This window comes from Hydra viridissima, unplaced genomic scaffold, assembly GCF_058129835.1.
Source record: "Hydra viridissima isolate aposymbiotic clone 2 unplaced genomic scaffold, HvirCarnegie_v1 scaffold_4, whole genome shotgun sequence".
NCBI classification, from domain to species: domain Eukaryota; kingdom Metazoa; phylum Cnidaria; class Hydrozoa; order Anthoathecata; family Hydridae; genus Hydra; species Hydra viridissima.
The window spans coordinates 4,273,739-4,292,500 of NW_028324303.1; the positions used below are offsets into that span (position 1 = coordinate 4,273,739).

The 18,762-nt window shown below is 29.4% G+C and overlaps 1 protein-coding gene across 3 annotated transcripts; it reads left to right on the forward strand.

Moving 5' to 3' along the window:
* The first annotated feature begins 252 nt into the window (after positions 1-252).
* Positions 253-10,831, forward strand: LOC149889468 (uncharacterized). 3 transcript variants are annotated; one of them, XM_090085352.1, is made up of 9 exons: positions 253-417; positions 3,443-3,931; positions 5,091-5,582; positions 6,194-6,242; positions 6,370-6,551; positions 6,677-6,883; positions 7,634-7,733; positions 10,131-10,180; positions 10,461-10,831. In XM_090085352.1, exons 2-9 carry the CDS (start codon positions 3,472-3,474, stop codon positions 10,640-10,642), a joined length of 1,722 nt encoding a protein of 573 aa, XP_089941478.1. In that variant the 5' UTR covers positions 253-417; positions 3,443-3,471; the 3' UTR covers positions 10,643-10,831. The 3 variants fall into 3 exon arrangements, 2 of the variants coding, with proteins under 2 accessions (XP_089941478.1, XP_089941479.1); XM_090085353.1 differs by having other exon boundaries at positions 10,483-10,603; XR_016451833.1 differs by lacking the exons at positions 10,131-10,180; positions 10,461-10,831 and having other exon boundaries at positions 6,370-6,547.
* The last annotated feature ends 7,931 nt before the right edge of the window (positions 10,832-18,762 follow it).

An 18,762-nucleotide genomic window follows, 5' to 3' on the forward strand; every position in this document is an offset into this window, starting at 1 on the left:
ATTCAAATCGAAAGGTTTCGCAGTAAAGCTGTAAAAGTTGTTTTAAATCCGAGCAAGTATTTAGCGAATACATTTATATTTTAATTGATGATTTCGTTGCCTTTATTTGAAAAAATATCCCATGGGAGTTCACTATTATTATGAAAAACACGATTGGGGGAGTGTAAATGAGGTTAAGAATGACCATTTATGCAATATTTACATGAATTATTAAAGCATATCTTTTTATCACGGTTTCTTCTGAATATTTTAACATATGGAAATTGCAGTAAAGTTCTTAATGAGAAAATTTTCGGCAAAAAAAGTCACTGTTATCTCAACTATTCTTCAACTAAGTATTTTCATATCATACTTACGTCATTCATTTTCATCATCGTTCCTCTTTAACTTTTGGCAACCAACATGCAACATACAAAAGTAGGTTATATTATCAGAATTTTATGTCTTTTATTTTCTATTTATGAAATCTGGTTAAAGCTATGCAAATGAAATAATGTAATTAATGTTTCGCGAAGTCTTTTTCAAGATTCCGTGTCAAATGAAATAACTCTGTAGGAACTGCAACCCATGCAATTTTTATTCCAACGAATCAAAATTAGTTTTTTGAAGCAAGTCTTTGTTAAAAAAAAATATCCCATTTGACACTAGTTTTCAGTAATATTGAATAAACAAGGTTTGGAAGAACACAACTCATAAGTTTATAAAATGATCAATATTCAATGTCAGTTTGAGCAAATTAATCTTTTCGCAAAACTGATATTCGTGAGATTATATACACACACACACACACACACACACACACACACACACACACACACACACACACACACACACACACACACACACACACACACAAACACACACACACACACATACACACACACACACACACTCACACACTCACTCACGCACACACACACACACACGTATATCTGTGTGTGTATATTTCTAAATGCCTATGAATTTTGTCTGCGTTAATCTAATTCTATTATGTTACAATTAATCGATAATTCTTATGTTTTATTTGATATTTGTTTGTTAATAATTTTGCTTACTTATATACATATACATATTATTTGTTAAAGAAGCTAAACCATTTGCAGATGTTATGAACGATCTTATCAATTATTCAAAATGATTTATTAACTTTTAACGAATTGCTGTTCGAACGTTTATCGCGTTCGAACAGCAATTCGTTAAAAGTTAATAAATCCTTGGATATTTTTATGCTCAATGAAAAAACTGTGAATGAAAAAATTTGTCTATGCGGTCGGTTAGGCGATTAGCTGCTATACACTTATTACATATATGCTATAAAGCATATATATATATTAAAAAATATATTTTTTACTTGAATAAAAAATATATTTTTTACTTGAATAAAAAATATATTTTTTACTTGAATAAAAAATATATTTTTTACTTGAATAAAAAATATATTTTTTACTTGAATAAAAAATATATTTTTTACTTGAATAAAAAATATATTTTTTACTTGAATAAAAAATATATTTTTTACTTGAACCCTAACTTGCTCCTTAAAATGAAATGTGCAGTTTTAAAACTGTAAACTTCCTTTTATTGATCAAGTTAAAATCACATGAAAATTTATTTTCGTTATGCAAGAAATGTAAAAAAAGAAATTTTCAGAAAAAACTTTTCTATTTCTTCTTTTATCTTTACAAACAGCTATTTTCAAGGCTCTATTTATTTGTCTCGAACGTAACAAAGATTGCAGTTCAAGGTTTTTGATTAACTCAAAACGCTGTTTAAAAAAGTTTTCGCGAAAAACATTTAAAAGGATTTCCATTTTTGTTATTCGTAGAAAGTTTCTCTTTTGAATTCGCTTTTTTATTAAAGTTTATGGAAAAAATGCTCGTAGATTCTGTTAACAAACTCATGTTTGCAATAAGAGATCCTCTTGCTTTAAAAAAAACTACGTTTTAAATAAATATAATATTATAAAACGACTATCACAATCACTCATACAAACAGGGGATGAGATTCACGAAGCATTATTGCGTTTTTGCTTAAATTTAGGCTTACAGTTGAGTTTAAAGATTGGTTAAGATTTTGAGGGTCTTGTATAGTTGGTCAACTTCTATTATCAGTTAATAAGCAGTTTTGAGGAAGTGCAACATGAAACATTTTTACCTAAAGTTAAATCTGGAGTTTCTGTTAAGTTGGAAATCTTCATTTTAGTCCATTTTTTTCAACCTTCCAATTGCATTTTTATTTAAACAAGATATAAGAAATCTTGATGCGAGCATAAAATAACAATCAAACATGACTTGAGAAACATCAAGGCAATAAAATGATAAACGAGCTGTCTTTACTTTGTTAATGAACTAAAACTGAGTCATAAAATAAAAGTACTAATAAGTTAAACAATTTTTGCAACGTACAAATTCTTTTGAGGATTTTTTAAATACATTTTACGGTATTATTTATTTTAAATTATTTATTATTTATTTTAAGCATATATTTCAAGTAAATCAAACCGTATACCAACAAAACAAACAAGCCAGTGCTATTGATTAAAATCCAAATCAATACATTTAAAAAAATCAGACACATCAGATTTTTTATTTACCCACAAAGAATTTGGGAATATACTATAATTATTTTGCCCACACAAAGAATATTTGAGGCAATGATGTTTTGAATTTTAATTACATTACTAGCTCTGTATGTTTTGAAATTTTCATTTCCCAATTTTGTAAATGATGTTTGTAATTGCATGTATAGCCGTAATATTTTCAAAGTATGTGATGATTTTTTGATGTTTAAAAAGACGGGGAAAAAAAAGGTAATTTTAGAACGTTCGGGTTAGCACATGATGAGTGGTTTTAGAAAGTTCGAACCTGAATGCGATAATTTCTTCTTTTCTTTTTTTTTTTATCGTTTTAAGATCGATATATGACTTTTCGAGTAGAGACAAAATTTAACCTCTCTTAAATTGCTTTAACCTGGAACTTTAAAAAAAATAAGGAAAAACTTTCACTTTCTTAAATAAGGTTTTGTCAGAACTAAAATTTCCAGAACTATTCTTAAAAAACAAGTTCTCGTGATTTTTTTTAAAAGTTAATATTTCTATTTGTTTAAAATTTGCTTATATTTCTGCAATTAATTTTACATTAATTTGTGTTTGCTCATATTTCCAGAATTCAATTGCTGATTATTTTCAGTTCAAAAATTTAGCTCTGAAACCTAAAATATTTTAGAACGATTTTAAAAAATAAACGGAGCTTCTAAGAAGTATGTTAATTCGCTATTAATGCCTCGATACAAAATATCAATAAGAAAATAAAAATTTTTTTCGTCTATTCCCATAATAGTAAATTATTATCTATCAGTGAAGGTTCACTCTTTAAAAAGAAAACCGATTTCAATTGCTTTTATTAAAGCTTAAGACTATTACAATGCAGTTTTATTGTTATAGAATTATTCTACTTAAATGAAGAAATCGAGATGAAAAAGAATCAATTGGTTACCATTCTTCGAACTCTTCCAAAAGAATACGAAATTTCATTTGAAATAATACTATCGAAAATTCTTCAGGGTGCGACCAGTATTATTCATTTAACTGTAAATTCCAATATGTATAACCTGGGAGACAGGATCTACGCCATATGGATTTTTGGCGGGTATAATGTATTAGCCATTTATACATCAGTAAATGGTGAAGTTTATACACAGTTTAGTACCAACTTAGCTCCCCTTCCAACAATGGTATGGACCAAAATTGTTGCAACGCAGAAATTAAGTAATGGAAAATATCTTTTAAACGTTTACATTGGCAAAGTTACCGCTCTTTCAATTGAAATAAAAAATCCCAGCGAGTATAACAATGTTAAGGTATTTATGGGTGACCCGTGGTATGATCTGCAACCTGGATATATAAGAAACTTATTCACAGATGCTATTTCAGGTATGCACCAAGCATAATTTCGTATTATGTAAAACCATATGTAAAAAATTCTTTCTCAGCCTAGATATATGTACCAAAAAGTTAGTTCTCTGCATGACTCGCTTAGAGAATATTATTTGAAAAATTGCTGTCCTGTGATCTTTTTAAAAAAACTTTTACTGATTTAGCCGACAGTTTAAACTTTGAATAAAAAAATCTGAACTATCTAAAAATGATATTAAAGTAATATTTAATGCTAATTTTGATTTTCTTTTTATGACTTTTAAGTGCTCCATTAACCCGAAAACGAACAAAAGTTACTTTTATTGCTTTGCGATCCATTTCCTTAGCTAGATATTATATATATTACTGTTCATAAATGTAGCTGTTATGAGATAAAAAACTGAAAAAAAAAATTTGCAGATAAATTTGCTTTGTTACGATATCTTCTTAACAGATAATAAAAACAATTTTAAGAATTGGCGAAATAATATTAAGTTTTTATTTTCAGCATGTATTTCTCAAACAATTTACGAAGAGCATTCTTATTTCAAGTTTACTTTAACTAATTTATCAAAAAATATCACATTTTATCATCAATTAATATTTTATAATCAGTAATTGTTATATTCAAAATAATTCTTTTATATGTATATTTTATATTTATTTCTATTTCTATTACATAATTCTATTATTTATGATCATAAACTTATGTCTTGTAAACTTTAATCCTATTGAATGCATTAACTAATGTATCAATAAATACGTAAATACTTAAATGCATAACTAATTTATGAATAAGTATATAAGTTTTACATAATTCTTTTATATATACATTTAATATTTATTTCTATTTCTGTTACATAATTCTATTACTTATGATGATAAACTTATGTAGGACAAGCTTAAAAAAACATTTGGTTTTCAGGAAAATGTTAATTTAAATTTAAGTATTAATAGACTAATGTTATGGATAGTTAAAAAAATAAAAAAAATTCTAAGTTTTGTAATTAAAAACAACTTTCAGCAAAAGTTTAAAATCATTTAAGAAGAACAGTTGAAATGATATTAACATGAGTTAGTATGAAATGATATTAACATGAGTTTTTTTATTTTTACAAAACATTTGATTGCTTCTAATAATATTTTGATTTAGAAAAAAAAACCTTTATCCTTTCAGATTCTTTTACTCTTAAAGAAGAAACACAAACAAATTACAACCAACTTGTTGGAGTTCTTTACAATATTTCTAAAGAATACATGCTATCGTTTGAGTTTAAACCCACAAAATATAGATCTAATGTCTGGAGCAGCATACTTCATTTAAGTAGTAATGGAAACGAGGGTGTTTACGGACATAATACACCTGGTGCTTTTATTTCGCCGAATTCATATTTAACAATCAGCTCAGCAATAAGTAATGATGCAAATAGTTCTATAATATACGAAAAGAAGATCCTTCCTTTACAAGAATGGACGCAAATAAAGATAACACAGATTTTCTTAGATTCAAAATATATTTTCTCAATTGAGATAAATGAAACAAAAATAAACAGTGTTGAAAATACAAACGCGACGGAGTTTCAAAACGTGAAGATTTATTTGGGTAATCCGTGGATGGAAGCTCAATCGGGATATATTCGAAACTTGGCAATTGTAAACGTACTTCAAGGTAAACTTTCGTAAAAGTATATATTCGCTTTTAAAAAAGAATTATTAACTTTAATTCGAAAGATTTGCTACAATCCTCATTAATTGTTAGCTAAGATCAAATGTTAAAAAAGGATATTAGAACTTTAAAAACATCGAAAAGTAAAGTGGGAAAAGTTTCTTGGGAAATCTAAATAGTAAAAATTAAGCTGAATGAGTATTTAAAAAATATCAACATGTCAGTAAAAATAAAAGGACCTTTTTTGGGAAAACCTCATTAATACTTATCGTAGATTTTTTTTTTTTAACATTTTCGGTACGAGCCCCAGTTAACGTAGCGTTAATTGTGTATTTAAACAATATTAAAACGCATATGGACCAAAACTATGGAGTTGATCTTATTAAATCAAGCCAGACTTTAAGTCTAACGTTTGCTTTCAATATACCTGTCGGTCTGCTTTTGATCAATGCATCAGCTTAAAAGTATGATTTTAAACTTAAAGTTTGTTTCACGGTTTGGATTTAAAAGAATCGATTGATAGCAACTTTTAATAACAAAAGAATAACTTTTTTTTTTCTGATTTTTTAGTTAATTTGTTTATTCCAGTTTGTTTCTCTTTGTTTTTAATATAGATAAGAGGAATTGCAGCTTAATAGCAAATCTGTCCAGCAACATCACTAAGTATGAAATTGAATATTTTTTAAAACTATTTGAAAAATAAGAATACGAAGAAAATTTTTGTTGAATGCGCATTAACACTTTAAATATAAAATAATTTGTGGTAGTTTAACCGACATTTTTTATATAGTGAAGAAGTATACATTAACGTGAAGATTGCAACAAGTGAAATCTGTCAGATTGATCTTGAGAACATAACTATCCGTCTGTATAATGAGAATATGCTGTCGTTTAAAAGAATTAGCTGGGATAATTTGGGTTTAAATGCCACCTCAATTCAAATGGAACTCAAATACATTGTAATTTACGTACGTAAGCAGACTATTTTTGCAAAGTTTAATAAAACCTATCTTTTTCCGATTTCTCTCTCTCACTCTTTTTTATTCTACAAACTGCGGCATTCTTAATTTTGAACTAAATTAGCAATATTCCTTTAGGTGCGCAAAATATTATAGATTCTCATGTGAAGTTTTCTTCTGTATACGATATTGACAAAAGCGGAGTACCTTTGGGAAAGGCGAATGTATCTGTAGTTGTAGACTTCTGTTGGTTTGAGTTCTCTATAGGAAAAATGATAAATAAAGTTCAGAAAAACGTGCTTTACACACAAGGAATGCTTTCATACGTAGAACGATTAATACCAGGTATAGGGTATCTAGTAAAAAAATATTAACTGAATTTATTAGACATTTACGCATACACTCGTAAAGAGCTAAAAATTTTCATAAAAACATATGACATGACAATATACAGCATCAAAGTGTATAACTTGAAAAAGCAATACAATGAACTTGATTGCGAAATAAAAATCTTTAAGTATAAAAATGAAATGTGCCAGTAATATCTGTATTATCAATCTGAAAAGCTTGAGACGAGCGCTGTAGCTATAAAGTTTTATTTTCCAAAAGAAATGTTATTTCAAGCTGTCTTCTTGTTTTTATAAGTTCAGAATATACCTAATATCTAGCTTATAAAATTTACTTCCGAGACGCCGCTAGTGCATCGGATCTGTATTAATCAGAATAATAAAACCAAGCTGTAAAAATAATAAAACCGGTCTGTAAAAATAATAAAACCGGTCTGTAAAACTGACCTAATAAGTTCTAAATTGCATTTGTATTTGGTTGAAGAAATTCTGGAGCAAAATTCAATAATATTTAAACACATATTCCAATACTTACGAATAAGAGTAATGAAACAGTTTCATTTAAAGTTATACTCAGAAATGTAGCTGATTTTCTTTTTTACATAATACAAGAACAACATGCCAAAATTAAAGCTTTTAACGGAAACACCACTAACCATGTTCGTGTTTGAAATTGGTTAAAGTTGAAAAATACTAAAAAAAGTTTTAATAAATTTTACTCCTAAAAAACTACTTTATATTTTGTTAGATCTAAATAAAGTTGATCAAAAATGTTGTAATGGTGAGCAAAATGGAACGTTCTTTCAGGATGGTGCTTATCAATATAAATGCACTTCACTTCATAAAAGGTAGGATGTACACACTTAAGCACACACAGACACACACACATATATATATATATATATATATATATATATATATATATATATATATATATATATATATATATATATATATATATATATATATATATATATATATATATATATATATATATATATATATATATATATATATATACATTGCAACCGAGAGAAATTTCGGGCCCTGGGGAAGTTTTCTTAAGGGGCCCTTATTATGATCAATTATATACCCAGGACCAAAAGAAGCGTGCTCTGGTGATTGAAAATTAAAAATAAAAGTTAAATTAAATCTTTTAAAAGTCAAAACTATTTAAATCTTTTAAAAGTTTTTTTAAAAAATTATTTGTACACGCACGGGGCCCCGGGAATCTTCCCCGTCCACCCCCCCCCCTTCTCGGTGGCCATGAATATATATATTATATATATATATATATATATATATATATATATATATATATATATATATATATATATATATATATATATATATCTATATCTATATATATATATATATATCTATATCTATATATATATATATATATATATATATATATATATATATATATATATATATATATATATATATATATCATATATATGTGGAAGAGGAAACTTCATTTCTAGCAACACTTGAATAGAAGATTTGCTGACTAATAATTTTGAGTCATTTGCCAATCCGCTCATCTGAAAATCAGTCTAAGTTAAGTTGCCACCCCTAAATACTTCTATTTTTTTTACTATTTACATGTCAAAAGTAGTCTATGTATGACCATAACCATTGCTTATTAAAATAACCATTAAAAACTTTTTTTTTTTCTAAATTTCCAGAAATACTAAAAAAAAATTTTTTGTAATCATGTTTTATAATCATTGGTCATGGTTTGTATTTTAATCATGTTATTATTAATCGTATATTTATAACGTTATAATAAGTATTGCAAGAGTAAGAGTTCTACAGAAATATGTATATAGCGATATGTTGCACCATTAAAAACAGTCAAAACATCAGGTTTCCCGATTCCTTTCAAAATTCCTCAACTTTATAATGCTGTAGAGCTAATATATGTAGCAGCGTGGCCTGAAATTAAGGTATTACATTTACCTCAATATAAATAATAACACATAAAAGCTTAATGCAATAAAAAAAAAAAAAATTGAATATTTAATATAATAAAAACATATAAAGAAGCACGTTTTGATAAAAATGTAAAACATTTAAAAGCACAATAAATATATAAAAAATCTAAAATATTTTTGTTTGCAGACCAAAATCAGCTGGACAAACGGTCCGTTTATATACTTAAACAGTTAGTCCTGGTGAGGAGCCAAAACAAGCTGCCGCAGGTTATTGTATTACCTTATGTCTGTTACTGTCTGAGACGCACACAGGAAAAACATTTTTCAAAGAATGCTTTCACTGTGTGGATTTCAGGCAAATCTCGACGTGAGGCGTAATATAGACGCTGGAGACAGAAAATGTATCCTAAAAATGTAACATAAGATTTTGGATATCCGTTAACCAATATTATCTTTTTATCTTAAGAAGTAATGCATAACACAGTTCCTTAATAATTTAATCATTGTATCAAACTGTTATATTTCTTGACAGATCCAAACAAAAGTTCGATTTCAGTAAAGCTTTTATTTTCAACTCAAGAATGCCAATACAATAATAATTATCACACAAACTTAATATTTATAGTAAAATAGAAAGTTCCTAGAAAAATACAGAACATTCTGGAACGTTATTATATATCTAGAGGGTTCTATGGAAGATTCTAGAATGTTCTGTTGTATCTAGAAAGTTCTAGAATGGACCATAACACAAACTTCTTTGTCCATGGTCATTACATTAAATGCTTTGTGAAAGAGGTAACAATGGCTTCGACTTTCGAGTATGGGGCTGAGTAAAGAGAAGGACCCAGAAAGGCTAAAATAACTCTTAGAACACTAATAGCTGTTACATACATGAGTTCACACAGGAGTGGACACCTTACATGTTGTTTTATGTGACAATGGTATTTCGAAACAACTAAACAAAAACTGAAATGCTTAAAATTGTCAATTTATGTAGCCAACTAAAGGTTTTTGGCGACGGTATTTTGATTTAGACTTGTTTTAGGATGATCGGAACAGTACCAAAAGTTATCAAAACTAAGCATAAAACTATATATTTCAGACAAAACTGATATTTTGATGCTTAAATATACCTACTAAACATTCTAAATATTCAATATTGAATTAGGAAAAATCAATCATAAAAAACACTTTCACATATTTACATATATGTGAGTATATGTGTAGATTGAGGAGTATTTGTATATATTTAGTATGCCCAAAATTTATTTGTTTTTAAAATACTTTAAAAAATATTTCCTTTAGACAACAAAGCTTCTGTTTTCAACGCGAAATAAACACAGGACAAATAAAATGTGAGTACTTTGTAAAATAACGGGGTACTGAGAGTTGCGTTTCTTAACAAATTGCAGATACAATTATCCTCCTCTTTTTTGTTTCAACAAATAACATCGCTCAAAACCCTCATTTACGAACAGAGGCTAACAGCATTAAACGTGTTTTTTGTGAACAAAGTATTTATCAAAAAATATAAATCTTTCAAACTTAAAATACCATAAAAAATTATAAATCTGTAAACTTTTCAAGTGGTTAACTTTTGCTGGTTTACTGAGACTTTTCAAAACTTCTTTTTAGTTTTTCCAATTCAATTGTTTAGTATAATTGCGAGCGATTCAAAAACAGCATTTGTTTACGGACGTACGTTTCGGAACAACATTGTCGAAATTAACTTCAATAGGAAAAAACCTGCAACCATCATATCAAATGAAAAATGGTCAAGCTTAAAAAGAAATATAACTGTTTTCAGTGAAAAGTGACCGCTCATAAACCGCTTCTTTCTTTTTATTTTTTGTTTGCGAAATGAAACTTATAGTTTAAAAGTTAAACAAGCACACACACTTTGATATATGACAAATACTATAATCTTAAACGTATTTTAGATTATTTTATTGGTCAAGTAGTAAAACTGCTTTTAAATCATTCCTCAAACAATTTTGGCTGAATAAGCCCAGTATTATGTATTATACTATCTAAAATAAAACCGAATGATTTTTGCTTTTCTTTAACTATATCTACATATTGAATCTTGTAAATAATATTTATAATCGTTGTAAAAGGAATTGGAGTAAGAATTTTTAAGAAACATTTTTTGGACTTTAATAATTTTTAGTTTAGTATAAAATATTGCTTAATTAATTAGAAGTATATTCAGTTTTCAACGTTTTTTTAAAAATCTTTTCTTCAGGAGCATTTTGGTCGGAGAAATGAAAAGTTATTAATGACAAGACAATTGGGATTTACATTAAAGAATGTTGTTAAGCATTGTTTGTTTAAACTCTTTGTAAACCATATTTGTACTACGTCTGACTAAACCAAAAAACTCTCTGCAAGCTTCTCCCTCTATTCTAATTCAAACAAAATCAAAAAAAAAAAAAAGAATGCATAAAACTAATCCATAATATTTCTACGTAATAAAAACGTCTCCGTAAACAGTGATTATTATATTAAAAGTATTTTACCAGTTATAAAGAAGCTATGAGTAATAAAATTTTAATTTCTGTGCCTTATGTTGGGATTTTGAAGCAAGATGGCGCAAAGTGCCTTACACCAAAGACTTCAATTGCATGGATTAATCAGAAACTCACAAATGTGTGAACAGCCAGGAAACTCTCTGGTCTTATTGAAAGGATATGGTATATAAAGAACCTAGAGTTAGACCATCTTTAATTTGCAGAATTTAAAATGAATATGAGAACATACCAATTCAATTCATGCAAAACTTGTATGAGAGTGTCTCTTTTAGATATTTGGAAATCTTAGCGAATAATAGCTATTATACAAAATATTAGCATTCTCAAGGTTTGTTTTATTATGATCATAATAAGAGATTAAAGTTCATTACTTTCGAAATATTTTTCTGAGTTTTTATTAGAAGACACGAGTACTTAGAAACTTTTGCACTACTCTGCATAAATCTTAAACAATACTGAACAACATCATTCCTCTTTGATATTGAGTTCAGTGCGTTGCTCCCCACATTTATTTGATAGAAATTAATGAGATACTCAATTAAATTGTTGAAAAGTAATTTATATTTGAAAAAAAGTTAAATTGCTCAGCTTTACTATTTTGATAACATATAAATTAAACTAAGCAGGAAGTATTGTGGAAAACAGTAAATTAGTTTAAATTAACTACGTTATCAATATTGTTTTGTCCACTCAAAAAAAAAAAGAGAACAAGAAAGTTTGAGAACAAGAAAGTTTTTTTTTAGTAAAAAGAATACTATCACTAAATGGATTGGTCTTTAATACCAATAAGGAGGACAAAAGAAGCGATTCATAAAAAAAAGAGCCGTTTCTTCTTATCTTCCTCATTGGGTTTAAGTAGTATAGAACTTAACATTCATAATACTTTTTAAAATATAACTGTCAAATACATACAAAACTGCATGCTATTGGTAAAATCGATATTATTAATAATAAAAATAAAAACTATTAACATAATAATACTAATACAAATATTTTTGATCTTAGAATTACAATCCTTTATGAATAAATATAAAATGATTTTTCTCAGAACAAAAGTACAATCGATTCTTTTGTTTTAGAAAGTCCAGATTAATTCAAAAATTTCTAATTTAATAGTAATAGCAAAAAATCATAGTGTAAAAAGATACGCATTTCCTCGTTGTTTTATTAATAAAAATTCAAAACAAATATGTTCTTCATTATTTCAAACCACAGAAGGTGACGAACAAGTTCTGGAAATTAGGAATAAAATGTTCAAAAATTCGCCGCTAAAAGCTCTTTGACAATATCATTTCTAAAAATTTCTGAATTTTTAATGACGATGAAACTTACATAAAAAACGATCACCAAAATCTCCTGGGTCATTTATCGTGCTGAAAAGAAAGTTTTTCTGCACTTGCGTCATAACAAATAGATCTTATCAGAACGCGAGAATTTCAGTAACCATACATGTTTCCAAATGAGATGCAAATTTTTTTATTGCAAATCAAATAGCTGAAGTTAGCTCAAGAAAACTCTAATTTGGCAAGCTATTTGCAGCTGTAGACAATAAATCAGTATCTTTTATTTGCAAGTTCACACTTACTTATCAAAATATATGCTTATCACTGATTAAAAGACATCTTTTATCACTCCTTAAATAACAAGATAATAGCCCTTTGTTCTAATTGGATTTGGTTTCACATAATTATTGCGTACTAAGTATAGCTTAATGGTAAGGATTAAATAGTTTCAACGTTTTACCTTAACCAGCTTATGATTCTTAATGAAAGATTTGAAAGTTTCAAGGAAGAAAGCATCAAATAGTTCTGACTGTAATGCTGTGCATGAGCTCAAGTTTAGGTTTCCGCAGAATAAAATAAGTTTCTTTAAATCATTTTATCTTGATATGAATTACTTATTGAAGAAATGCAACAAGTCCACATTCCTGATTTTACAGGAATGACAAAAAACTGTTTTGATGCTTAGTATTTAAACTTAGGTTTTTCAATTTTTTCATAATTGTTCTACAGTTACTATAGATCTAAAAGATATATCTTCTTATTTTATTTAAAATTTTTTTGTGTTTCCTATAAAATCATTTGCGGACTTGTTCCTCTCTTCAGTTAGCGATTCATGTTTTGACTTCATACAATAATTTACTTTTAAATAAAAGTTGATGATGAATTTTTTTTAGAAATTTTTCTAATTCCGCATTTATTTTGTTTACAATTTATTTTTTCTGAGTACAGTTCTCTACATTTATTTTCTTTTTGAAAATTAGACAACTTTTAAAAAGGAAAACCTACTCCATTAAGATTATTTGTGGTAAAAATAAACAATTGTCCGCACATGAAAAACCCGCTAATTTCAGACAGCAGTATCTCTGATGTTTTTGCTTATTGGAGTGTAGCTCGCGAAAATCTCAGTTTGTATGACGTAGAAAATCATTTATAAGGGCAGCCCTCCCTGACTCCTCTTAATATCTAAAACTTTTTTAACCATGAAGCGGTTTTCATAAAGCGCGTTGATGTCGTTATAAACAGTTTTTGTGATGTTAACAAAAGTTGTGCAAAAGCCAAATTTAAGTACTTGAACAAAAGGATTTTGTTGCTCTGTCTTATCCTATAAAGCACGCTTGGGGTCAAATTATCGCTTGTTGGTATTGCTGGTATCGGTTTTAGAATATCTGAAATTTAATTAGTTAGGATCTTATAGTCTGAATTAAGCAAAGATATTGGTAACAAACTTGAAATGCCGAAATTGTCGCCTTTTTTGTACATGCAGAATATTAGGGCTTCCTTTCGGAAAGTCGCCATTTTGTTTTCGCAAAAAAACTTCGCTTGACATGGAAATGTTGGTATCTTTTAGAAAATCATAGAGGGTCTTTAAACTCGGCGGTTATCCCTTTAAATTTGGGAGATATATTGTTAGTCATGTCTTAGTGGCCGATTAAGCGTGATTTGCTAACGTCGCGTGAACCGTTGAAGGTTGCTTATCATGTTTACTTCAGCACTTTCTAAAAAACGATTTTGGTTTACTTTTGTTTGCTTTCCTTACACATGTTTTGCAAAGAGTTAAAATTCCTTAATATTTTCCTCAGTAGTAGTTTCCATTCTCGTCGTTAATGCGCATGACTACTTGCTTAGTGACTTTCACCTTTTTCCAGCAAAAAAAAAAAGCAGTTTTATCACTCGCCAAGAGTGCGCTGTCTGAGTTTAGCACGAACAGCTGAACCTTACGCTCTATTTAATTGCTCTAATTTTTTTTTCAGCTTATTGGATAACTTTTTGCACGTTAGTGTTGCGATGCACATTTAGAGAAAGTTTTGAGACAAAGTATTTGCGGCTTAGTACATAAATACATACATACATACATACATACATACATACATACATACATACATACATACATACATACATACATACATACATACATACATACATACATACATACATACATACATACATACATACATACATACATACATACATACATACATACATACATACATACATACATACATACATACATACATACATACATACATACATACATACATACATACATACATACATACATACATACATACATACATACATACATACATACATACATACATACATACATACATACATACATACATACATACATACATACATACATACATACATACATACATACATACATACATACATACATACATACATACATACATACATACATACATACATACATACATACATACATACATACATACATACATACATACATACATACATACATACATACATACATACATACATACATACATACATACATACATACATACATACATACATACATACATACATACATACATACATACATACATACATACATACATACATACATACATACATACATACATACATACATACATACATACATACATACATACATACATACATACATACATACATACATACATACTCTTATTTGGCATACATACTCTAATTTGGCAAGTTATTTGCAGTTATACATCTAAGGAACATGGGTATAAAAAATCGCCATATTATACTACCGAACTAGCTATATAATCCACTTTGAATAATGTGATTTTGCTGGTATTATTGGCATAATATATAGACTTTTCTTTCTCTCTCTTTTTTCTGCATGTTTGTATTTTGTAATGTACATAGTATTCTCTCTTTCTTACTCTCATTTACATTTGTTAGCATTTGTTTGCTAATCATAAAGAAACTTCATCGCTGGCAACACAATAAACAAAGTACTGTGTCAGAACTATTGGGGATTGCATACTCAAAATCTGTTTGTATGGAAATAGATTTGAAAGATATTTATCCATGCAATAGACATGAATTTCAGGATAAAGATTTTTGCACTCCAAGGCAATTTTTATAGCAAAAGATTGAAAGGAAAATATGATTAGTGCGTGAAATGTTAAACATAGGTATACGATCTATGCGCAAGAGTTAACAAAAAAATTAAAAGTATGTGTGTTATGGGTGTGCTGAATAAAAGTTAACCCATTATTGAATTCTTTTTTTGTTATTGAATCTTTGATAAAATGACCATACTTGATAAATTTATTCTAAATAAATACATAGTAATTGTATTTTTAGGTAGGTAAGACTTAAGCCATACGTGGTACCACTTAGGACACTTTATTGGAAAATCCTATACAACCATGGGGACTAAAGTCAAAAGGTTGTTAAATCAGCAAGTTTTCGATATATTTTGAAAGCATAAATTTTATCGTTTTCTAAGCTTAAAATAGAACCTTTTCTACTTGACTTCCACTCATTCTTTAACAAAATCTAAAATGATTGGTCAGCAAAACCTCATTCTTTGAGGCATTAAGTTTGTCCAGAAAATATTGCTGCTGTAAACATATGCTGCTAAATGTAGCAGTGTTATTGCTGAAGCCAATTACTTGGAATCCTGTTTACCACTTTAAGAAAACTTCTGATTGTATTCCATCTAATTCCCAACTGCTAATCAACATTAAGATTTCCATTTTTTTGTTTTCAGGATCCCATTTTTCCATAGTTTACGCACTTTTCATTCCAGCAATGCGTTTTGAAAAATGCTCTATCAAACCTTGCAATTTAACTTTAAGTTTTGTTTCGCTAACTTTGATTTCATCTTTAGGTGCCATGCACTCATCCATCGCTTTTGTAGCGGTTGGTCAATTTGGAAAACAATGAGAATCCGTTTGCTAAAATGGTTCATACTGGTCTCTGGAAACATTCGTACTGATTACTAATTTTAAAGCTTCTTCTCCTGATATCTGTGTTGTGTTTTTTAACAGTTTTTGTTGTTGTTACAAACCATAATAAACGCAGAGTAACTTCGAACATCGGAATTTCCTTAGATCTTTTGTTAGGTCTTTTTTCCTTTTACTAAGTTTTATTTTTGATGAAATTAATTTCATTACTTATTCAATATTTTCTATTGCAGTACTTTTCAAGTTGAAGAGACTAATAGTGTCCTTTCTTAGAAAAATTATTGTTAATTTTTCAAATTCACCAACTATGAAAATTGACAGTTATAAACTTTTCTCAACTTACATGAAAGATATTAAAATATCAATTATTCTTATTAAGTACCTGCGCAGGTGTTATTAAAATCAACATAGTTACTGGCTGCGTTTTAAAACTTGATATATAGTGATAATATATTTAAAAACAGGTTTACTGATAATACTTCAGCTGCCATCGCAAAAGCGATACTCGTGTTTAAGACATGCGAACTTTAGGACTGCGCTCGAGGGTAGACAAAACATTTTTGCTGCTGCAGTGCGCAACGTATCAAACAGCGAGATCCAGTAAGGCAGCCACTGAATCACCTATGACTAAGGCGTTCAGTTCTGCGAGATGTTCTTCTGATTACTTACCTATGGGTAGCTTAATGCTTGGCTTTAAAACACCGGTATTGGTCCTTTTATCAACTGTGTCATGCTTGATCGGACTTTCATCCCCTTTGTCAGATACTATTCGCATTTGAGAGTATCGACTGATAACGCGTGATATCTGCACCCGAATCTTTGGCCCTCAACTATGTTAATGATGAAATATTCTTTGATTTTTCTGTCTTTCAAGAATTTGCGCTCATCATACCGCCAAGACTAGGTATTCAGCTCAGTTCCGACCTGATTGGCTGAGTCATCCCCGAGTTCCCCCCATGCCTCGGTGTCTACTTTGGTTTTCCAGGGGTCGAAGCCTTTAGCTTTTGGTAGTTCGATGTCCAGGCGCCAAAAAATTCTCCTCATTGTGTAATAGATATTGAACTTCTTTAACGCCCTCATGAATGGGCTGCTAGAGAAGATCATAGCCATCGAAACTCCACACTGAGAAATTGGAGTTTCGATGGCTGTGATCTATTGCGAAATTCATCTCGAGAGTGTAGATGATCTTAATTTGTGAATCATGTCACTCATCTGGATGGTTCGAATCAGAAAAATAGCTCTGTAGCACGTTTTTATATTTGCTGTGGAAAGAGAACCGAGAATTCACATAGACCAGTGGATATCTTCTACGGTTAGAGGGGTGTGGGAAATTCCGTTAGCAAACCCGGGTTTTATCATTGGTTATTTGCACATTTTTTTTTGATAATATTATGTTGGGCAATGGGTTAGCGGGGGCGTAGAAGAATCTTTCGCCGAATTGTGGGTTTGGGAGTAGCTTCTCACTTTAAAGTAACTAGCATCACTCCCGTTTGGTGGTCTGTCTTACAGTCCCGGCATTACTCCGGGTGGCACAAGGAAAAAGATTGGAGATCTTTTTCCTTGTGCCACCCGGGACAAAATTGATCACATCTTTCCCGTGATCCCACAATGGATTGGATAACTCGTTTCTGATGAACTATGATGAGTGAGTTAGGATTGTTTGGTTCCTCTTCTATTTCTAATTGCTAATTCTAATTCTTCTATTTCTAACTGCTCTTGATTTCCCACTAAGTCTGTTATACTTTTCTATTGCAGCGATCACAACGTTGTCTGCAACTCTGAAGATCCAGGCAATAAGAGAGCCGAGTATGCCAGGCAATGCGTCAGCTGCCTTCCCGGCGAGACGGCGCTAGGTGTCTTTAAGTATGTCTAAGACCCCTTTTTCTTTTGGTTCAGGCCCTAGAGGATTGAGACTTGGTAGTGCCAAAGCAGGAGTGGCTGATGGTACTCTACCAAAAAATCCGATAAAGGTGCTTATCGTAGTGGAGATAGCTAACAGCATTGCGGCTTTCGTGATCCCCTGATCCTGGAATATCGCTCTTATATGTTCACTTAATGTTAATGTTTAACCGCTTTCTCCTGTTATTCAAGATTTTTCCGTTCCTGTTTGATGTCGCCGAACCTCTCTCCAACATCCTCCTCCACAATCATTTGGATTTTTCTTTCAATCTTCTTTATTTTTTTCTTTATATTCTTT

Excerpts from the sequence above, each read along its gene's own strand:
- LOC149889468 (XM_090085352.1), top strand. The coding sequence starts at position 3,472 with ATGAAAAAGAATCAATTGGTTACCATTCTTCGAACTCTTCCAAAAGAA. Across the intron at positions 6,884-7,633 it reads CGTAGAACGATTAATACCAG|ATCTAAATAAAGTTGATCAA; the intron begins GTATAGGGTATC and ends ATATTTTGTTAG. Across the intron at positions 7,734-10,130 it reads TGCACTTCACTTCATAAAAG|ACAACAAAGCTTCTGTTTTC; the intron begins GTAGGATGTACA and ends TATTTCCTTTAG.